Genomic DNA, 23,524 nt, shown 5'->3' on the forward strand with positions numbered 1-23,524 from the left:
CAGGGTACCCAATCTATCGTTTTCTCAAGGGCTACCTCATGGGCAATCATTCTAAAAGCATTATCACCAGCATTGCAATGGTCAGGGCCTATAACATCTTTGCTGAGTCTGCTGAAAACATGGCCACTGCACAACTTTACTTCTCCCTTCTAGTGGGTTGAGTGGTTTCAGGAGCAGCTCATTACTATCAGGCAGAGTGATGGCTACCAGCTATGAGCCCACTGAGATCACTAGTAGAACTCACTGTCTTTTTTGATCTTTAGGACTTTCTTTACAAAGTCTCTCATCCCAGACCACATCTTAGGTACCATGCACACTCAAATCCACAGGCTCAAAATTCAATTCCAATTGACCATCTTTCTCTTGTTACCTGTTGGGGCCTTGGTGTCGGCCTTCTTGCTCTCCCGGGCCCCCTTCTGGGCCCACACCTGGACCGTGTACTCCACACCTGGCCTCAGGCCCGTCAGGACGGTGCTGTTCTGCTCCTTCCCCACGGACACCTCCCTGGTGTCCCCATCAGCAGAGGTGTAGCGCACCATGTACCTGTCGATGACAGCTTGCACCGGGTCCCAGGAGATGGTGGCCGTGTCCTCTGTCACCTGGTCGGTCACCAGGTTTTGGGGGCTGTCAATTTCTTTTAAAAAAAATATTTGGAAAAGCCTAAGCTTTGAAGCCATGAAGAGATACCCACCACCCCATCACTGTCATGTTCATCTTCTAGGACTCTCTCTGCACAAGGCAATGGTCTCCCCATCCAGAGTCTGCTGGGAGTCAAGGGAGAAAGTAACCCCTGGCTCCCAATTTCAAAAGACTACTCATTGCAAACTTAACATATTTTCTTGGCTTTCAGCTCCCTGGAATGTGGGAGAAATGACATCTTCTTAGCAACATTATGGCACATCAAAACAATCACTAAACATCTGCCACAATGTTCAGGTACCCAGTTTTTCATTTTCTCAAGGGCTACTTCAGGGGCAATCATTCTAAAAGCATTATCACCAGCATTGCAATGGTCAGGGCCTATAACATCTTTGCTGAGTCTGCTGAAAACATGGCCACTGCACAACTTTACTTCTCCCTTTTAGTGGGTTGAGTGGTTTTGTGAGCAGCTCATCACTATCAGGCAGAGTGATGGCTACCAGCTATGAGCCCACTGAGATCACTAGTAGAACTCACTGTCTTTTTTGATCTTTAGGACTTTCTTTACAAAGTCTCTCATCCCAGACCACATCTTAGGTACCATGCACACTCAAATCCACATGCTCAAAATTCAATTCCGATTGACCATCTTTCTCTTGTTACCTGTTGGAGCTTTCATGTTGGCCTTCTTGCTCTCCCGGGCCCCCTTCTGGGCCCACACCTGGACCTTGTACTCCACACCTGGCCTCAGGCCCGTCAGGATGGCGCTGCTCTGCTCCTTCCCCACAGGAACCTCCCTGGTGTCTCCATCAGCAGAGGTGTAGCGTACTATGTACTTGTCGATAACAGCCTGCACAGAATTCCAGGAAATGGTGGCTGTGTCCTCTGTCACCTGGTCAGTCACCAGATTTGTTGGGCTGTCAATATCTGAAAGGAAAGTTAAAGTGTACTATTAACAAGCACCAAAGAGTTAGACCATGTTGCTTAGAGGGAGGCAGTTTCCTGTTCTTATATTTTTCCCATCTCTTATGTCAGTTTTCAGTTGTTTCATGGACGTAGACCTTCTCTCCATGGCTGGACTCTTGGATCCTCAAGGAGGCAGCACAGGACAGTAGAATGAGCACTAGATCCAGAGTCTGAAGAACGAGGTTCTGTTCCAGCCCAGAGATGCAGAGCAGAGGGGCAGGAAAAGCCCAGAGCAGAGCCAACAGACCAGGGATCTAGGCCCAGCTCTGTTATCAGCCAGCTGTGGCTCTGGACAGTTAGCTCTGTTGCCTCTAGCTGAGCCTCAGTTCTTTCTTTGTACAATGTGGGCCTTGCTATCTAGATATTAAGGTACCATAATATTCCATGAATATTCCACAAATCTGACTCCATGAATCATCAGCTAATTTCATGACTTATAAAAATTATTCACTTCTCTGTACTTGCAGTTTCTGAACTATAAAATGGGGATATTGATCCCTGAGCTATCCACCTCACCAAATGCCTCTGAGGACCAAGTAAATGAGGAATACAACCCTCATTTGTTGCTGGTGTGTATATAAAATAACGCCACCACTCTGGAAACAATTTAGCCATTGCTGAAAAGTTTAAACATAGAGTTACCATGTGACCCAGCAATTCCCCTCCTGGGTATAAACCTCAAAGAACTGAAAACACGTCCACACAAAAATCTGTACACAAATGCTCATAGTATCCCTATTCACAATAGCCAAAAAGTGGAAACAATCCAAAAGCTCATCAGTGACAAATGGATAAACACAATGTGTTACATCCATACAAAGGAATATTATTTGGCAAGAAAATAAAGTACTGACACATGCTACAACATGGATGAACCTTGAAAATATTATGTATAGTGAATAAAGCCAGTCATGAAAGGCCACAGGTTGTATGGATACATTTATATGAAATGTCCAAAATAAGGAACTCTATAGAGACAGAAAGTAATAGTTTCCTAGGGCTGGGGGAGGTTAGGATGGGGAGTGACTGCTAATGGGCAAGGAGTTTCTTTTCAGAGTAAGGAAAACCTTCTGAATTAGATACTAGTGATATACTAGTGATAGTTGCATAACTGTAAATATACTAAAAACCACTGAATTATATGCTTTAAAAGACTACATTTTATGGAAAATAAATTATATCTCAATAAATCTGTTCTTTAAAAAATGAGAAGGGGCACCTGGGTGGCTCAGTTGGTTAAGTGTCCAACTCTTGATTTTGGCTCAGGTTCTGATCTCAGGTTTGTGAGATGGAGCCCCGCATCAGGCTCCGTGCTAAGCATGGAGTCTACTTGAGATTCTTTCCCTCTCCCTCTGTCCCTCCCCACCACCTCTCTCTCTAAAATAAATAAAATCTTTTTTAAAAATGAGTAAAGTGAGATGAAAGAGCTTTAAAAATTATAAACTAATACAGTATGTAAGTGCAACCTTAGGATTTTCAGAATGGAGCACACAGTGTTCCCAAGAGGACTTATCCACTAAGAAAACAATAACCCTTCCTTGTCCCAAAGAGATCAGAGCAAAAACCATTTCCCTAAAGTATTAGGCTCACAGATGCTAACATATATGGTTTCTTCCTATCTTTTCCTTTTCAAAAAGAAACATTTCAATGATTGAACACAAATCAGAGGAATGGTGAGTAGATGGGACCAATCACCATTTATCTTTCTAAGACCAAAGTATGAGGCCAAGGGTGAGCTCCTTAGTTTGAGATCATGTGTAAAAGGGAGATGAAGGATGGTGTGTGCAGTCTCTTATGAAGAGACACAATCCTGCCCTTTCATAGATCATCTAGTCTGCCAGTGTCAAAGCAAGAAAACAAAACTTGACCAGCCATAGGCTTAGGTTTTACATTCTCAAAGAACAATGCTCCATTACCTGTTGGGGCCTTAGTGTCAGCCTTCTTGCTCTCCTGGGCCCCCTTCTGGGCCCACACCTGGACAGTGTACTCCATGCCTGGCCTCAGGCCCGTCAGGACAGTGCTGCTCTTCTCCTTCCCCACGGGAACCTCCCTGGTGTCTCCATCAGCAGAGGTGTAGCGCACCATGTATTTGTCAATGACAGCTTGCACTGGGTCCCACGAGATGGTGGCCGTGTTCTCTGTCACCCGGTCAGTCACCAAATTTGTTGGGCTGTCAATGTCTGAAAGGAAAGTTAAAGTGCACGATTAACAAGCACCAAAGAGTTAGACCATGCTGCATGGAGGGAAGCAGTTTCCTGTTCTTATGTTTTTCCCATCTCTTATGTCAGTTTTCAGTTGTTTCATTGACGTAGATCTTCTCTCCATGGTTGGACTCTTGGATCCTCAAGGAGGCAGCACAGGACAGTAGAATGAGCACTAGATGCAGAGTCAGAAAATCTATGGCCCTGCACATCTCAGCTGCCTCTGGCTGGGCCTCAGCCTCATCATCTATAATCCTGGGGTTGAGGTTGCACAGACTTTAAAGTTCCTTTGAGTGCCAATGTTCCATACACACATCTAATTTCATATATTACTAATTTGTTTCATGACCTTGGGTAAGTCACCTCACTTCTCTACATTTATAAAATAGGTTTAATAGCTATTGTACATATCTTCCTGAGTGGCTCTGAAAACCAAGACAAAAAATATCATGTAAAAAGGGGCCTTGAAAATATTGAATATTAGTGTCCATAGAAAAAAAAAGGCAGAGCAAGATAATATTAGTGTATATCCTGGATACTTGCCATATTGAGTTAATAATAATATGCCCTTTATGACAATTCTTGGCACAGACTAGATGCCCAATGACCATAAGCTATTATTAATGATATCACCTTGTTGATATTTTATGAATGAAGAAAATTATGCTCCTCCATATTATGCACGCAGAAGGTATTCAAAAATGGAGTCACCAAGAAAATAATAGCATGTCTTTGTTCCAAATAGTTCATTGCAAAAGTCATTCCCCTAAAGTCCTTGCTTCTAGGTTCTGTCACAGATGTGCAATGGTATGATCAAGCAGGACTCTCTTACCCTGGTTTGGGCTGTGAACCCAAGAAAACTGGTATCCACATTCCAACCTGAGAGCCCACAGCCAAGGCAGGACCAACAGTCTTGTGACCCTTGGCTGACTACCATCTCCAGACTATGAAAGAGGTTGGAGGGACACCTGTGTGGCTCAGTTGGTTAAGCATCTGCCTTCGGCTCAGGTCATGATCCCAAGGTCCTGGGATGGAGTCCCGAATCGGGATCCTTGCTTAGCAGGGAGCCTGCTTCTCCCTCTGCCTGCCACTCCCCCTGCCTGTGCTCACTCTCCCTCTCTGGGAAATAAATAAATAAAATCTTAAAAAAAAAAAAAAAGAGGTTCAAGAGGCCAAAGAGATGGGACTTCAAGAGTGGATTTCTTTGAGATGTGGTATATATACACAATGGAATATTATGCAGCCATCAAAAGGAATGAGATCTTGCCATTTGCAACGACGTGGATGGAACTGGAGGGTGTTATGCTGATTGAAATAAGTCAATCAGAGAAAGAACATGTATCATATGACCTCACTGATATGAGGAATTCTTAATCTCAGGAAACAAACTGAAGGTTGCTGGAGTGGTGGGGGGTGGGAGGGATGTGGTGGCTGGGTGATAGACATTGGGTAGGGTATGTGCTACGGTGAGCGCTGTGAATTGTGCAAGACTGTTGAATCACAAATCTGTACCTCTGAAACAAATAATGCAATATATGTTAAGAAAAAAAAAAGAAGAAGATAGCAGGAGGGGAAGAATGAAGGGGAGTAAGTCAGAGGGGGAGATGAACCATGAGAGAGGATGGACTCTGAAAAATAAACTGAGGGTTCTAGAGGGGGCGTGGGGGGATGGGTTAGCCTGGTGACGGGTATTAAAGAGGGCACGTTCTGCGTGGAGCACTGGGTGTTATGCACAAACAATGAATCATGGAACACTACATCAAAAACTAATGATGTAATGTATGGTGATTAACATAACAATAAAAAATTTAAAGTAAAAAAAAAAAGAGTGGATTTCTTTGGGCAGAATTACACTGTGAGCTTCATGGGTGAGATCCTAACCTCGAATAAGCACTTGCAATGGGATCCCTTACAGAGCTGGTTACACATACCCTGGAGTAAGTGTTCTCAACCAGGAATGACTGGCAAGGTCTCAAGACCAACGTGGTTGTCACAATTCAGTGTAAGATGGGGAGGCTCCTGCTGTCTAATGGGTAGAGGCCAGGAATCCTGCTAAACAGCCTACGGTACACAAGACCGACCCTGGCAATAAAGAATTATCCAGCCAAAAATTTCAATAGTGTCAAGGTTGAGAAACTCTGCCCATGGCTTGGGAAACACCGTGGGCTGGTGTCTGGTGGCTGGTGAAATGGGCCTAAAATACCTAAGAGGCAAGAAAACGGCTGTTTGCTCTGATGCAGAATGACTGGAGGCTGCAGCATTGCAAAAGGACCGTATATCCAGTTGAATGGACAAAAGGTGCATGCTGTTCCCTCTGGACCCAAGGAAAGGAAGGAAAGGCCCACTTGGGATGGTTTTAGAAGCTGTCCAAGAGGCTCACCCAGACGGAGGAGGTGACCCCCACCAGAAGGGCACTGGAGTGTACCCACATGTGCAGATGGAAGAAAGGGAGTGGGTGACCAGCAGAAGAGATGCATCTGCCAACAGGATCACTATGATGAAAGACTGGAGTGTAGGAGGGTGGCTGAAGAACATGCAGAAGTGCTCCATGAGGGAAAACGTTAGCTTTAACCCCCGCCAGGCCTGGGGCAGCTGTGACTGTTACCATCAAGTAAGACTCCTTACTTCTCCTCCTCCTGACCCCCTGCCCTCTCTCCAAGCTGTGTCAAACATACACGAGTCAGAAATCCCAGTTATCATCCTGGAAGGAGGGGGCCTGAAGTACCAGAAGGGAAATACTAGAGAAGCTAGAGCACGTCTCCTTCCCAGGGCAGGCAGTTAGCCTGCCAACGGCCCAAGCGGATGGTGGGGAGAAGCTTTAACTTTAAATGAAGTATGGATAATTACTAAAATGATACATGTTGGGGACTAAAAGTGATCAGTTATTTGCTTATTTTTAGCTAATAAAACATTTTATTATTTCTGCCTAAAACAGTCATCCAAAGGGTGGAAAGAAAGAACAAGCTCCACAGAAAGGGTTTGAACAAGTAAGGAGGGAAAACAAAGCAGGTTTGGGATCACAGTCAGGCTCCCTCCACAGGACGGGCTCTTGGGCTTTCCATCACATTTATTCCTTATCAGGGGAAGCATTTAGTGGTTTAAAAACACAGAAGATGCACAAGCAGACAACAAAGGATTACGAGTAATAATATCAATCTTTAAAGACCAAAGTTTGAAGACAAGATGAACTATGCATTCTAAGCGAAGCTATGAAGTCAAACTAAGGGGTACACAGTGGACTCTGCAAGGACACCAACCTACAGTTCTAGAAAACCTCCCTTTCTGCCACGGTCACAGAAGGAAAACCAACTAAAACAGACCAAGAGTTCAGGAGTGACACAGTGACGATGCATGCTCCCTTACCTGTCGGGGCCTTGGTGTCGGCCTTCTTGCTCTCCCGGGCCCCCTTCTGGGCCCACACCTGGACCGTGTACTCCACACCTGGCCTCAGGCCCGTCAGGACGGTGCTGTTCTGCTCCTTCCCCACGGACACCTCCCTGGTGTCCCCATCAGCAGAGGTGTAGCGCACCATGTACCTGTCGATGACAGCTTGCACCGGGTCCCAGGAGATGGTGGCCGTGTCCTCTGTCACCTGGTCGGTCACCAGGTTTTGGGGGCTGTCAATTTCTTTTAAAAAAAATATTTGGAAAAGCCTAAGCTTTGAAGCCATGAAGAGATACCCACCACCCCATCACTGTCATGTTCATCTTCTAGGACTCTCTCTGCACAAGGCAATGGTCTCCCCATCCAGAGTCTGCTGGGAGTCAAGGGAGAAAGTAACCCCTGGCTCCCAATTTCAAAAGACTACTCATTGCAAACTTAACATATTTTCTTGGCTTTCAGCTCCCTGGAATGTGGGAGAAATGACATCTTCTTAGCAACATTATGGCACATCAAAACAATCACTAAACATCTGCCACAATGTTCAGGTACCCAGTTTTTCATTTTCTCAAGGGCTACTTCAGGGGCAATCATTCTAAAAGCATTATCACCAGCATTGCAATGGTCAGGGCCTATAACATCTTTGCTGAGTCTGCTGAAAACATGGCCACTGCACAACTTTACTTCTCCCTTTTAGTGGGTTGAGTGGTTTTGTGAGCAGCTCATCACTATCAGGCAGAGTGATGGCTACCAGCTATGAGCCCACTGAGATCACTAGTAGAACTCACTGTCTTTTTTGATCTTTAGGACTTTCTTTACAAAGTCTCTCATCCCAGACCACATCTTAGGTACCATGCACACTCAAATCCACATGCTCAAAATTCAATTCCAATTGACCATCTTTCTCTTGTTACCTGTTGGGGCCTTGGTGTCGGCCTTCTTGCTCTCCCGGGCCCCCTTCTGGGCCCACACCTGGACCGTGTACTCCACACCTGGCCTCAGGCCTGTCAGGACGGTGCTGTTCTGCTCCTTCCCCACGGACACCTCCCTGGTGTCCCCATCAGCAGAGGTGTAGCGCACCATGTACCTGTCGATGACAGCTTGCACTGGGTCCCAGGAGATGGTGGCCGTGTCCTCTGTCACTCGGTTGGTCACCAGGTTTTGGGGGCTGTCAATTTCTTTTAAAAAATATTTGGAAAAGCCTAAGCTTTGAAGCCATGAAGAGATACCCACCATCCCATCACTATCATGTTCATCTTCTAGGACTCTCTCTGCACAAGGCAATGGTCTTCCCATCCAGAGTCTGCTGGGAGTCAAGGGAGAAAGTAACCCCTGGCTCCCAATTTCAAAAGACTACTCATTGCAAACTTAACATATTTTCTTGGCTTTCAGCTCCCTGGAATGTGGGAGAAATCATATCTTCCTAGCAACATTATGGCACATCAAAACAATCATTAAACATCTGCCACAATGTTCAGGTACCCAATTTATCGTTTTCTCAAGGGCTACTTCAGGGGCAATCATTCTAAAAGCATTATCACCAGCATTGCAATGGTCAGGGCCTATAACATCTGCTGAGTCTGCTGAAAACATGGCCACTGCACAACTTTACTTCTCCCTTCTAGTGGGTTGAATGGTTTTGTGAGCAGCTCATCACTATCAGGCAGAGTGATGGCTACCAGCTATGAGCCCACTGAGATCACTAGTAGAACTCACTGTCTTTTTTGATCTTTAGGACTTTCTTTACAAAGTCTCTCATCTCAGATCATATCTTTCGTACCATGCACACTCAAATCCACATGCTCAAAATTCAATTCTGATTGACCACCTTTCTCTTGTTACCTGTCGGGGCCTTGGTGTCGGCCTTCTTGCTCTCCCGGGCTCCCTTCTGGGCCCACACCTGGACTGTGTACTCCATGCCTGGCCTCAGGCCCGTCAGGACGGTGCTGTTCTGCTCCTTCCCCACGGACACCTCCCTGGTGTCCCCATCAGCAGAGGTGTAGTGTACCATGTATTTGTCGATGACAGCTTGCACCGGGTCCCAGGAGACGGTGGCCGTGTCCTCTGTCACCCGGTCGGCGGCCAGGTTTGTTGGGCTGTCAATTTCTTTAAGAGAGATGAAAGAATGTAGCATTTACTAACTCTCTAGTTCCTGAAAGACCAGCACATACACAGACAAAATGATGATCTTGGCAAATTTCAGAGTCTGTTCTATGCCAGTGATTGGGATAACTTAAGGGTTTAATTAAGCAAACGATCTGAAATTCCAAGAATGAGCTAACAGCATTTAATGAGATGTAGGGTCTTCAGACAAAGCGAAAATAATCTCAGCTCTATAAATTTTACCCAAAAGTAGCCTTTGGATTTGGTCTTCATATGCAAATTTCTCCTTTACCCTGGATTTATACAATATACTCTTTCAGTTCCTGACTCCTTGTACCTGAAAGCAATTATACTTCAATAAATCTCTACATCAGCTCTAATATTTTCTTTGGGAAGAAAAATATCCTGAAGTAGAGAGCTGTCAGTTCTTTCCGCATAAAACATTATGTCTGCGGCCAGAGAACTAGAAGACTTAAACTGATGGTATTTGAGGTCTGCGCGGATAAAAATAATCTTACCTGCAGAATCTGTCTGGGTTTCTATGCAGTTAAATTGGGTTGGAATCTGGGTTCCACTGTTCCCTACTTGCTACCTTGGGCAGACTGTAAACCTTAACTCTTGGTCCCCTCACCTCCAGGAAGGAGGAAAGAGCAGTACCTACCTCACAGGTTAGGGCAAATCACAAGTGAGATATTCATATGGTAAATGCTTAAATATAAGCTCTTTGTTATTACAAGTGCCATTTGAGGCATGAAATACCCCTTTCTCCTTAAAACGTGAACCCCTCGAGTCGGAAATCCAAGTAGCGGTGGTGTATAACTAACATGCCTTTACATTCCTGTTTTAAAAACCACGTCCTCAAATGTCTGAGCTTTCTGTGACAGCAACTGCATTTCCAACCTATGCACCACTGCTGGACATCACAGCCAGGCCAGGTGGGCGGAACACACAGCCAAGGGAGACAGCTCGCCTGGGGGAGCACAGAGTTCCGAAAGCGCTAGGGACAAGGGACATAGAAGGAGGAGTTTCGCTCTGGGATTCTCATCTTTCACTATTCCACTCTCATAGACCCAGCCACCATCAACACCACTTAAGATTATTAAGATAATTGCATGTTAAGATAAGACAGAAAAAAAACCCCTGTCCTATTCTTATACCCTACACCTTTGCATATGCTGCTCCCACGGCTAATGCCCACCCAAGGGTCTAGACTCTACTCTCTTGTCACCTCCTCCTACATACAGCCTGCCATGACCCCCTCTCCCATCCCAGTCTGTGTTAAGCACCCTTTTTTCTGGTTCCCACAGTTTCCAGGGACACTTGTTGACTCTGGAAATAACATAACTCACTGCACTTCATCTTTTTTCCTTGTCTTCTCTACCCACACAGGTGCGAATGCCATGGGCACGGACTATGTCTTTCATCTCGGTACCCGCAGAGCCTAGCTCTGTGCCTGACAGCACCAGCAACACCATATCCCAGTGGCCCCCAGTAATGTGGGGTGCTAACTCACACCACCCCTACCTGACAGAGGGGAAGACTCTTCTCTATTCCAACTGCTACCATCTTAAAAAGACTGACCCACGTGCTTCCTTTTCACAACACTCAAAATCCTACTAAATGGAAAGCCTTGTGTAATATAACCCAGGAGGTGGCAATCTACAGCCCATGGGCCAAATCTGACCCACTGCCTTCTTTTATAAGGTTTTATTGAACACAGTCCTACTGGTTCATTTACATATTATCTGTGGCTGTTTTCGCATCTCAATGGCAGACCTGAATAGTTGCAACAGGGACTACAGGGCTGGAAAGCTGAAAATATGCACTCTCTGGCCCCTCACAGAAAGTGCTGACCCTGCCTTTAAACCAATCTAGATCTCACAATCCTTACTGGCAGCTTCTCCTTCCCCTGGAGGAGATAAGGCCTACCCTGACCCAGGAAGCTCCAAGCCGTGAAATCCATCAAGGGCTGAATGCTGATTAACATTTGCTATGGACTGAATGTTTGTGTGTCCCACCTCCCCCAACTCCTATGTTGGAGCCCTAACTCCCAATTTGATGGTATTTGGAGGTGAGACCTTTGGGAGATAATTAGGTTTGATGAGGTCATGAGGGTAGGTCTCCCATGATGGCATCCATGCCTAATAAGAGATGTGAGCTTCCTCTCTCCACCACATAAGGGTGTAGGAGGAAGGTGGCCACCTAAAAGCCAAGAAGAGGGCTCTCACCAGGAACCAAATCAGCCAGCACCCAGATCATGGGGCTTTCCAGCCTCCAGAACTGTGAGAACTAAATTTCTTTTGTTGAAGGCCCTCAGTCTATGGTATTCTGTTAGAGCAGCCCGAGTTGACTGAGACACCTTGTAAGAAATAATCATGACTGTCACCTACATAGCACTTGGCTGGGTGTTGGGCACTTCCATGAATTAACTCATGTAACCCTCCCAATAACCCTATGAAGCAAATACTCATATAACCTCTTTTATAGACTGAGGAACAGAGGCGAAGTGACTTACCCAAAGCCACTCCACCAGTAAACGGCAGAGCTGGGATTAAAACGTGGACAGTCAAGCTTCTGAAACCACATTCCTAACTTAGTATCGGCTTCTCTAAGCGTCTCTATACTAACTGACTGTCCAGAACAGAGACCGATCTATAAGTGAATCCTTTTCTATGATTTCCTGTCAAGTGTCTGGAACCTCAAGTGGGCTCTGGGATGAGATTGCTCTGAATTCAGGGACAGGAGCAGACGAAGCTTTAAGCATAAACAATGTCTGGGATGTGCCCCCCCTGCCGTCTCAGGACATCTACAAGCCCAAGCTGAGCAGAACAGCTAGGTGAAGTCTGGGGACGGACCCTTCTGGTTTCTGGAAGCTTCGAGGCAGAATCAGTACATTTGATGACTGTTGACTCAGGATGCAGACCATTTCCGTGGTCTGAAAGAGAGTTTCTGATTATAAGCCAAGTGCCTGTACAGCCTCTGCAAATGGAGATAAGCATTCAAATTCACTGTCAGCCAAATGTTTTGAGTTTTAACGTCCAAAAAAATGAAAATTAGGAAGTGTTACTCTGCTCTGAGAGAGTTGCACATGGAATTCTAACCCAAATAAGTATGACTTTCTGTGTAAAATAAAAAGGCCGGTTTCTTTTGTTCAAGGTTAAAATGGGAAAAATCATAATTGTGAAATTTTAAATTGCTTTTGCAACCCCCTTCCCCACCTCTGCAAGCAGAAGAGCTGATGTTGGGTGGGCATTGGCCTCCTGATTCACGAATCCGCCTTCTCCCTGCCATGAGGAAACCCGTTTAGGCTCCCATCCCTCCGTTACCTGTGAGGGCACTGGTGTCGGCCTTCTTGCTTTCCTGGTTGCCCCTCTCGGCCCACACGTAGACTTTGTACGCCTCTCCTGGCTTTAGGCCCATCAGGACGGTGCTGCTCTGCTCCCTGGGGACCGCTGTGTCCTTTGTGTCCCCATCAGCAGAGGTGTAGCGTACCACGTACTTATCTATGACAGCCTGGACGGGGACCCAGGAGACCACTGCTGTGTCTTCTGTCACTCGATCAGTGACCACGTTGGTTGGGCTATCAATTTCTTCATGAAAATATGAGAAAGAAAAATTAGAGAAAGACATTTGGTTGGTCAAGATCACAGCGGCTTCAAGCTCTAGTTCATCCAGGTGACCTAGTTCTACAGTGCACACAATGCAAGACGGTCTCTCCGTCCTCTGTGACAGGTGGACAACTGGCCTCTGCTTGAACCCTCGGCTGAGGAACCACCCCCACCCCGAGGGATCAAACAATACCTTCCATTTTGAGACCGCTGAGCATGCTAGACATTAGTTCCCACAAATGTAGCCACTTGAAGTGGAAGTCCTTCCAGAGTCACATAGAATACACCTCATGCTCTTCTGGGAGACCCTCCAGCAGGTGTTCAAGAATAGTTACCACTCTCCTTCCTAATTCTCCTATGATCAAAACACCTTCACCTCTCCAACCATGCACTTGCAAGTTACTAGTTTTTACATTGTTAGATCATATCCTGCCATACCGTATAGTATCATATTATACTTCCAAATTGTAGTTTCTAGAACTGGCACATTTAGATTGGCCCCCTTTCTTTCCCTGATCAGGGAAAAAATCCCCAAAACTCAGTCCATTCATTCAGCAATTCGCTGAGCATTCATTCCATGCCAGGGAATATAATGGCATTCAGGAGTCACTGATGAACAAAACCACCAGAAATCCCTGCCTATGCAAGACTGATGTTCTAGAAGGACCAACCCAGAACAACATGTCCTCTGTGTCCTGGACACCATGCTCCTCAATAACCTATCCTCAGACCACAGCCTCAGAAAATCCCTATGCTTTTTCACACGTGTCCTTGTTAACCCAGGGGTTCTCGACCTTTGTCAACACTGGGCACCTACTAGCTATCACCTACAGAGAGTTCATTTCAGAAGGTCTCAGATATGTGCTGGCATCTCTGCTAAAAAAAAAAAAAAATGCAAAACTCAGCAGGTGATTCTGATGTACATCAAGGGTTGAGAACCTCCACGTTAAACCACATCTTTCCTACTTCAGCATACAAAATATATTTCCTGAACCCAATGTTTATTCTTGTTATATTTTATCTTATGGACTTCAATCATAATTTAGTCCTTCACTTAACATGCTGATTTTCCTTTCTAGCTTATCATTTACAAACCTAATAAGTAAGCCATCTGAGCTCGGCAGCCATCAAGGTCACAGACGAACGTGCCTCACAGAACAAAGCTGAGGCATGCCCTGAGAACCCTGCCTACGTGCAGATCTATATCCTTTTGGGTAAAGACACACAAAACAGCTCCTTACTCTCAGAAATTCAAGCAGTTTTGCTTCTCACCATCCTGTTCTAGTTCTCCTGGCCCAGGATTCTCCAGCAGAGAAGAAACGACTTTACATAGCTGCGTTTTTTTCACATCGACTAGAATCACCTTCCTGGAGCACAATGGCAGTATCTTATGTGTGTGCAAAGAAATATGTTCCATCACCAGAGGCTGTGCATATTTTATTTAATAAATCAACTGTCATTGATTGAGCATATACTAAATTCAAGGTGCTTTTCACATATTACTTTATCAAACCTCGTAGTAATAACTCAAGGCATTTATCAGATTCCCCACGTACTAGTTTGGAAAATTAGTAACAGTGATCATTTTTAGAGCACTAATTGTATAGCAGGCTCAGAGAGGTTAGATGACTTAGCCAAGGTCACTTGGCTAGTAAATGATAGTCACTTACACATTCTACACACCTTCCCTGAATGCCTAGTTGGAGCTGGGAATTCAGTTTAACTCAGTTATAAATTAAAGTGTGCCCCCCCAAAAAAAGATACGTCAAAATGCTAACCCTTGGTATCTCAGAATGTGACCTTATTTGGAAATAGGGTCTTTCTAGACATGAGCAGGTTAAAATGAGGCTCTAATGATAGAGTGAGCCTAATCCAATAAGCCTGTTGTCCTGATGGAAGAGGGAGTTTGGACACAGAGCCTGACACACAAACAGAGAAGAAGATATGGAGACACTCAGGGAGAAGCCAGCCATGTGGCAGGAATGCTGCATCTATAGGGCAAAGAATACCAAGGATTGCCAACAAATTGCAGAAGCTAGAAGAGATGAGGAATGATTTTCCCCTAAAACTGTCAGAGAGAGCACGGCCCTGCAGACACCTTGATTTCAGGCTTCCAGCCTCCACAACTGGGAGACAATACATTTCTATTGTTTTAAACTGCCCAGTTTTTGGTACATTGCTATAGCAGCCCTAGGACACTAATACAGTTGGCCCTGGAACAATGCAGGAATTAGGCCTCTCAATTCTGCTCAGCCGAAAATCCACCTGTAACTTTTGACTTGCTAAAAACTTGACTCATAACCTACCGTTGACCAGAAGCCTCACCGATAATAAACATTCGGGTGAAACATATCTTGTATGTTATATGTGTCATAGACTGTATTCTTACAATAATACCTCCTTCTTCTTAGTTTTTTCAGGATTTCCAGGCTATGGTTTGTCTATGAGTTTTTCTCAATTGTCACGAATCTCAAAAAAAATTCCAGTGTATTTATTGAGAATAATCTGCACATGAGTGGACCTAGCAGTTCCAACCCATGTTGTGTAAGGGTCAACTGTATAAGCAATGAACAGAATAAAGACTCTCTGCTATAGAATTTACATTTTCCTGAGGGAGACAGACGATAAACAAGTAGTGATGGCATTAGGAAGCTCAATAAGGCAAGATACAGGAATAGAAAATGCTGAACAAAAGACATCTGTGAGCTTAGACAGGGAGGTCAGGAAAGAACTGGCTCACTGGGAAGGGAACATCTGAACAGAGACTGAAATGAAATGAGGCAGTGGGCCACATACAGTCTGGGAACCTCATTCCAGGCAGAAGGAGCAGCATGTGTAAAGGCTCCGCTCCACATATTCAGGGAACAGCAAGAGGCCAGAGCATCTGGACAGAGTCAGTGAGGGAGCTGAGTAGCTGGAGGTGAGACCAGGGAGGTGAGGGGTGAAGTGGATTGTGGGCGGCCTCCAACAACTGTGGCTTTTGCCCTGAATGAGATAAGAAGCTTCTAGGGGTTGGCACAGAAGAATGGCATGATCTGACCTGCGCTACCAAAAGATCCCTCTGGCTGCCAGAGAGAGTAGGGGTGTAGTAGGTCGAGAGTAGAGGTCACCTGGGAGGCTGCCCCAACAGTCGGAGAAGACAGGAATGTGGACCAGTGTGGCAGGGATGAAAGCCATGAGAAAGGTTGGACTGGGGAGATTTCAAATGTACACTTGTCAGAATCTGCTGACAGAGTTCATATGGGACACAAATCCATCCGTCCATCCATCCATGTTATTTTGAGGCCTGAGCGATTTGCAGAAGGGGGTGAACCTTTACAGAGATGATGGAGAGATCTGAGGGAGGGCAGAGTTTGCAAAAGAAGGTGGGGAGAATGGGACCAAGAATTTGCACCTGGACACTTAAAAGTGCTAGGGCCAAGATGTGAACCATTCCTATCTGTCAATGCACCTCCACTTTCTATGTCCCCCAAGCAGCACTATCACCAGCCTTTTCTTATGGAAATAGAACTATAAATAAATAAAATCAAGTGTGATCTGAAGGCTTCCTGCAATCTGAATCCAGCAGCAGCAGGGAACTGGAGCTTATCACAACAACTGGAACAGGGAAACAGTCTTACACTGTTGCTTTTGGGAGACAGGCTGGGCAGAGTGGGCAGTGCAATCGGGAGCAAACAACAACAGGGCCACATCCTAGGCCTCTGGAGGCTGGAGCAGGCTCTCAGAGGATGCTCAGGGGCCGGTGTACACAGGAGAGAGAACTCTTTCCCGACCCTGCTCCCCTTTCTGTGCAAAGCATTCTGCAGAGGACAGGGAGGGAATGAAGAGAGCCTCCAAAGGTAATAATGTCAATCTGGGAAACCAGTTCTGACTTGGGAATGGGGACATTTAGAATGGGAAGTGAGGATGGGGAAAAAGAGGGCAAGAACACCCCACAGTCCTGCCTCTTAAAGTTCCTGGTCCTCATCTCTCCAAAGTGAACCACATCTGTACAACCCATGGTCCCAGCAGTGCCCCTCACCACCCCTCCCTGGCCCAGATCAGCACTTGGCACCGTAGCTGCAGGACCCCCAGCACAGGCCTCTGCCTTGTGGGGTCAGGGACCTCTGTGTGTGCAGCCCTCTCAGGATCCACCATGCCCACGTGAGTGTAACCAGCCCTGATGCATCTTGTTCCCTTAACAGTCCCAGAGCACTCGAGGGATGGAGAGCCAGGAAAGGCATCTTGGCCATGAAGAGTAATAAGGTAGGAAGGAAAAACAGAATCCTCCCATGCCAGGGTTCTAGAGACCTAGCCCAGACAGATGTGACTTCTCCGGGGTCATAAAGCCAGTTAGAGGCCTGGCCAGCCTGGAACTTGGGACTCTGCCCTTTCCCTCAATCCCCTAACCAACCACCCTGAGCCAGAAGGAGGGTCTTCATGGAGCTACTCCTCTCTGTGATAAATCTGAGGATGGGAACCAGACACCAAGACACAGAAGCAGGACAGCCTCAGTGATGGGATCCCGATGATGGGCCACATGGCTGGAAGAAGCCAGCTGAGCAAGACCAAAGCCTCTCTGTCTGCCAAGAAGGGGTGAGGGGATCATAAACAGTTCTTCCATGGAACACAGCCTTCCAGTAGCTGCAGACGGCTGGCTGAATCACAGATGAGTCACAGCGGGAACCTCAATGAGGAGACAGGCTCTCCTTCCCAGGCCTCAACTTCCTTCCCACCTGCTGGACACTAGCAGCCCTGATGGGACCTTTCTCGGGGCCATTCAAGGTCAAAGACTTAAGATAAGACTTGGTAAGTAGACCTTTGAGTTGCATGTGTTAGAATAAAGAGCATCCCCACTTCAGAAGATCTAATTTACAAAACTGAGTGGACAGAAGAGGCTAATTAAGGGCTCTGGGCACATCGGGAAAGTTTATTCCACTTTATAATGAGATTTGCCACCAGGCTGGGTAGGGTACGGCTGTCCTAGGTCTGCTAGAACACCAGCCTCACATGCCCCTGTTCCAGCCCATGGCCTCAGGCATTCAGAATAGCTTTCTCCATTCCCAGTGGCTACTTCTAAATCACCCAGTTGGCATAGTGGAAAATGGCACAGCCAGGATCTAAAATCTACAGGCTTGGGGGCAAAGACGGAGGATAGGGCCTTATGCCCCTGGTTTGAAAGTGAGTTCCTGGAAGGTGAGGCCCTCCTTCGGAAGACAGCAGCCACGCGTCCCCTCACCTTGCTTCCTCAGGCCTCCCCTACTGCTTTCACTGTGGCAATAAAATTATCCCAAAGACCTCACTTGTAGAGAATGTGCTCAGAGATCAACCTCTCTTCCTGCTCTCCTCTAGCTTTGCTTCTGGAAAGGTTGTGATTTGACCTCAAGCAAACCTCCGTTCAAACGCCGCCGTTCACTAGTTCACCCTGATCTCCTAAACTGTGTGGGCTTCCATTTTTCTCACTTGTAAAGTGGGAATAATAATGCCTGTAATGCTATTATAATGACAAAGATAATGTGTACGGAGCCCTGAGTACCTAGAATATAAGGGATACTCAAATGATGAAGATCATTATTATTTTTCAGCCACTGGGTGCACGTGGGTGGCTGTGCGGGAGGCAGGAGCTCTGAATGTTGACAGGAGTTCATCTTGCAACATGAAGGAGTTTAAGAAGGAAAGTTTTAGGGGCTGGGCCACTGCAAATGCAGCAGTATGTTTGGAAGGCAGCAAAAAGAGAAAAAGATCCAAAGAGAGGCAAAATTGCTATTTCATGGCACTGTCAAAGGGAAAGGTTCTAAGAAAATTGTTAACACGTGACTATGCGAAGCTGTACGTTCTGCTGGGCATGGGAGCTAGTGGGATTATAACAAAGCAAGCAGGCCCTTGTCCTGGACTCACCACAGAAAAGTATGAATCATGGAAGTTATGAAAACACTTATAATAATGTAAAAAAAAAAAAAGAGGGACTTTAAGCTTATTTAGTCCAACCTTTCCTTTTACAGATGAAGAAACTGAGGACAAAGGGGTAGCATCACCTCTTAGTGGCCTGCCCCTCCTGTCTTTGGATATGGGGTGGCTGGGCGAGTCTGGCAGCGAAGTTCAGGGCCCTTTCCCCTAAAGACACTGGCCTGGCTGATGCTCACTGCTCTGAAGTTGACCTGCTTCTGGAAGATGCTTCAGTGCACTCTGAGTGTCTTAACAGGGTGAGAATTTTCAATTGACCCCTTCCCTTTCGTGGATTAGTTCCACTGAGTGACTTATTAAATGGAAAATACCTGAACTGTGTCATTTCTTCCCTGCACATGGTTATGCTGTTCTTAGATTCCAATGTCTTTTTCCATCTCAGGCAATGCAAAATATTTGGAAAAAAGAGAGATTCTTTTTTCCCCCCTTAAATGAATGAACAGTCTAGCCAGGTTTGAGAGTGTTTCCTGACCTCAGAAATGATTGTGTCTTTTTTTTTGTTGGACTCATGACACAAATTTATTTGCTACCCAATAAAATATCCCATCCCACTTTTAGAATATAATTGACAATAAAAATGCTTCTTCAGTGCTCACATTCTAGTTGGGATAACATACTTGAAAGGTTAAGTAAAATTCAAGGCCATGTGTGATTGAATGCTCTAAAAACTCAGAGGCAAAAATGGTTCTCTTTAATGTGGTCCCACAAGGCCTCGGTGGAGAGGCTAAGGTTGGAGCTGAGCCTGGAAGGATGAGTGATCTTATTGCTATGAGCCTCTGAAGGGCAAGGACCAGGACTTTTCATCTTTGAAAGAATCTAAAGGGACGATGTCTCTAGTGCCCAGCAGTACTCTGCAATTAGTTTTTGTTTAATTAATTGATAGCTTGAATTAATTGAATTCCTGATTGAATTAATGGATAGCTAGAGATAACCGTGGAGGGTTTCCTAGGCTGGCGTAACATGAAAAACCCATAATGCAGAGATAAGCCTTCTGTGTTAAGAAACCAAGAAACAGAGACACCTGGGTGGCTCAGTTGGTTAAGCACCTGACTCTTGATCGCAGCTCAGGTCTTGATTTCAAGGTTGTGAGTTCAAACCCTGTGTTGGGCTCCATGCTGAGTGTGGAGTCTACTAAAAAAGAAAAAGAGGGTGCCTGGGTGGCTCAGATGGTTAAGCGTCTGCCTTCGGCTCAGGTCATGATCCCAGGGTACTGGGATCAAGTCCCACATCGGGCTACCTGCTCCTTGGGAGCCTGCTTCTCCCTCTGCTTCTCTCTCTCTCTCTCTCTCTTTCTCATGAATAAATAAATAAAAAAAGAAAAAGAAAAGAAACTCCAAGAACAGTCCAGCATCAGGAAGGTTTTCCATTGGGAAGTAGGAGTGAGGAGAACAACAGCCCAGGATGGTCAGATCCAGTCCGAAATCAATGAGGAGTCACAGAAATTTTTCTAGTTAGGAGGTAAACAGTAGGAGAATTAGCCAGAAACAATGGGTGAAAAGGTAAAAGTGGGTGGAACTTTAGTTTTGTGTCCACCAAAGCGGAGAGCCTAGGTTCTGTCATTTCTTAGCTAGGCAATTCTGAGTTTAACTTCCCAGTTTTTGTTGTTGTTGTTGTTGTTGTTTTAATGTGACTTAGAAATAATAGTAGGACCTACCACACAGTTACGGTGAAAACTAAATGAGATCATTTATGAGAAGTACTCAGTTAGCATAATGCCTGATGCATAGGAGGCTCTCAATGAACTCACAGCTAATAACAAGAAAGCCAACGGAAGCAAGGAAGTCCTTGCCATTTTCCACCCCACTAAAAGTTTTTACCAGTCCACCACTCAGGCAGGCTGCACAGTCTGTATTGTCTCATTCCTAAATGAAGTTATAGCTTTCCTTTCACAACTGTCTGACTCGAACTTTCACAGTATAGATAATGCGATCTGTTAGGCAACCGAAATAGCGAATTCCATTCCTGCACCATCTCACCACCCTGGCTAGCTCCTGCCAGGACAGAATCGTGTAAAGAACTAAAACACGTTTCAAGGAAGTCTCAAAATTCAAAGATCCCCTCTTGGCCGGCTTCAAGGACTAGCCTTCCCCCAGTGGCATTATAGTCTAGCTCACCGGTTCCCAACTTGGGTTGGCAAGAGCTCCGCCATTGCAGGAGATGCACCATTCCACACAGACTCAAGCATTGGCTCAAAACTCAAAGCTACATGGACTAGCTTACATATATGACTACAGGGATTTCAAATTCTCTTCTGATTCATAAATTACAAATCTATCATCAAGTGTTACTGATTTATAATGTCTATCATTATGTATGTTTTCTCAGTCCACAGATGTTCAATATACCACTGCTCCCATGTGAGAGTCTTTAAAATCTTTTGACATTTTAAAGCAGAGTGCTTGAGTGTGATCATCAAGGAAAAAAACACAAGAATAATGGGAAAAAAATTACAGATCACCTGTCTTAGGTAATAGGGAGTTGTGTGCCTAGGTCCAAAATAATGAATAAAAATAATACAGTGATAAGAGCTAATAAAATAAGAAGAAAGATGTCAGAAATGGCCTTTCCCCTTGACTCCAAGATCCTAGGGGAAATTTTCAATGGTAAAACACATTTCAAATAGGAAAAGTTTCCTTCCCTTCCCCAGCCCCACAACACAGATGTCAGTACACAAAGAGAATCTCTCTACATACAAATCCCAGAGTTTTTATCCAGAGAGGAGTCAGCCAAGAAAAATGTCAGAAAGCATACTGGAGAAATGTTCACAGTGCTTCTAAATAGCTCCTACCTGTCCTGCCATTCAGGAGAATCGGTTTGCCCTCCAGTTCTCCTTTCATGGGAACAACGGTGATCTTATATTCTGTCCCGGGCTGCAGACCTGCCAACAAGCAGCCAGGGTTCGGTGAGTTCAGGCTCCAGACCCTCACCCCCAACCCTGCTCTCCCCCAGATTTCCCTCGTGAGGGGAGGTGAGGGGCTATGCTTCTTACCCGAAGATAAATCTAAGGCAGAGAAAGAGTGGTGGGGCCCGTGGAATACAAGGCGTCGTCGAGGGGCTTACAGGGGTGCGGGGGGCCAGAGTGGATAAGGTGAAGGTAACGGAGCTCCTTTGTTGGGCTGCCAAGCACTGATTTCCCAATTTTATTTATAGCCCAAGTGGCTTTCTGCCCCCAACAATCCTATTCCCTCAAAAGTTTCCTTCCGCCTCATTGTAATAATTAGCCTAATTTTATTCCATTATTTTCTTCTTTGCTTTCCCTTTTTTTTGTTTGTTATTTCTCTGCAGCAGTGGTTTGAATAACTGTTCTCTGTGGCACAGATATCCAGACTGTGGCAAAGTACAGGCAGAGAGCAGCGTGTGGGAAGCCCACACACTGCTCTCCGCTCCGCGGACCCTGGGAACCCCAAGAGGTCCTTCCAAGATGGAGCTCACAGAGTGGACAGCAGAGGAGGACTTAACCATGGAGCTAATAAGCCTCAGGGCCCCCCTTCCCTGCATGGGCCACCTCCAAGGGTATTCACTTGGGTATTCATGATTGTGTATTGTTTTCCTTAAAGAGAGCCCTGAAAATTCTCTAAGCTTCAGGAGTCACAAAATGTGATCCAGCCCTGCATGGCCCTGTTTCCTTAGTGGCCATCAGATTTCCAGCGCTCAGCAGATAAACTAGGTCAGCTGGGACAAGGACCTCCCCACCCAGACCTCCCAGCATCACTCCTTCCATGCAGCATGTCTAATAAACCAATCTCTCTCTCACTTCCTCTCTCTCTCTCTCACTTCTTCTCTCTCTCTCTCTCTCTCTCTCTCTCTCTCACACACACACACACACACACACACACACACACACACACACACACACACAGTTCTTCGAAAAGGAATGTCTGCACCAGCATATCCACCCTGAGATACAGACAGGGTTTTCAAGAGGACATTGGGCCTATAATCTGTCAACCAGGTGCTCTGAGATGCCAGAGTCAGCTCTGGGATGCTAGAGCACAGGTCTGCAGGCCTACAGATTGGGCTCTTGTCTGGGAGTTTCCAGGGTCAGAGTTCAAAGTGATTCCTAGGGCCCCAGGACCCTCTGTGCACACTGTCCCCACCTCAGCATCACAGCAAACATCCCACATCCCCAGTGTTGGCTCTTACCTGTGATGTCATATCGGCTCTTAGGGTCACTGCTCTTGGGCACGGTGACCTCAGCCACCTCCTGCCCTGTAAGGGGGCCATACTGCAGCTTGTAGTAGTCCACCTCAATCGGGGGGTTCTCCCACTCCACATCAAGTGAGTTCTCAGTCTCATCCGTCACCCACGCGGTGCCAAGCACGGCAAGATCTAGGGCAGGGGTCAGGGAAGGCAGGAGAAAGCAGTGAAGAGCAGAGCTCGGGCAGGTCTGGAGCAGAACGTTGGCTACCAGGTCAGTGCCCTTCCTTGACACATTGAGAGCATGCTTCAGCCCAGGACACAATCCTTAACAGGTGTCTTAAAACCACCAAAGTAGCAAATAAACTGTTGGCTCTCATATTATTCATGGAGGACAGACTATCTTCTGGGAAAGCCTCCTCTCTCCCATCCCATCGGATGCCATGCTGCCCTCCCTATCCAAGCCGCCATGGGCCAAGCCCTGGACCACACTTCTCCAACCAGCCATCCAAACCGCCAGACCCAGGGGTCAGACTGCCCTGAATG

General features: G+C 46.0%; 1 protein-coding gene across 2 annotated transcripts in view; it reads right to left on the reverse strand.

The window, feature by feature from the left end:
* Positions 1 to 23,524, reverse strand: part of TNN (tenascin N) — a 53,745-nt gene that overhangs the window by 24,527 nt on the left and 5,694 nt on the right. The window contains exons 4-10 of one of the 2 annotated variants that reach the window (XM_088016963.1): positions 22,985 to 23,170; positions 21,630 to 21,719; positions 12,617 to 12,880; positions 8,102 to 8,365; positions 7,170 to 7,433; positions 3,522 to 3,785; positions 371 to 634 (exon numbers count right to left, since the gene is read on the reverse strand). In XM_088016963.1, coding sequence (XP_087873089.1) covers positions 371 to 634; positions 3,522 to 3,785; positions 7,170 to 7,433; positions 8,102 to 8,365; positions 12,617 to 12,880; positions 21,630 to 21,719; positions 22,985 to 23,170 — 1,596 coding nt within the window. The remainder of the gene's footprint in view (positions 1 to 370; positions 635 to 3,521; positions 3,786 to 7,169; positions 7,434 to 8,101; positions 8,366 to 12,616; positions 12,881 to 21,629; positions 21,720 to 22,984; positions 23,171 to 23,524) is intronic. The other variant, XM_088016962.1, reaches the window with a different exon arrangement.

This window comes from Eumetopias jubatus, unplaced genomic scaffold (assembly GCF_037043125.1).
Source record: "Eumetopias jubatus isolate StellerSeaLion01/CBP00866 unplaced genomic scaffold, mEumJub1_p1.0 scaffold_12, whole genome shotgun sequence".
Taxonomy (NCBI): Eukaryota; Metazoa; Chordata; class Mammalia; order Carnivora; family Otariidae; genus Eumetopias; species Eumetopias jubatus.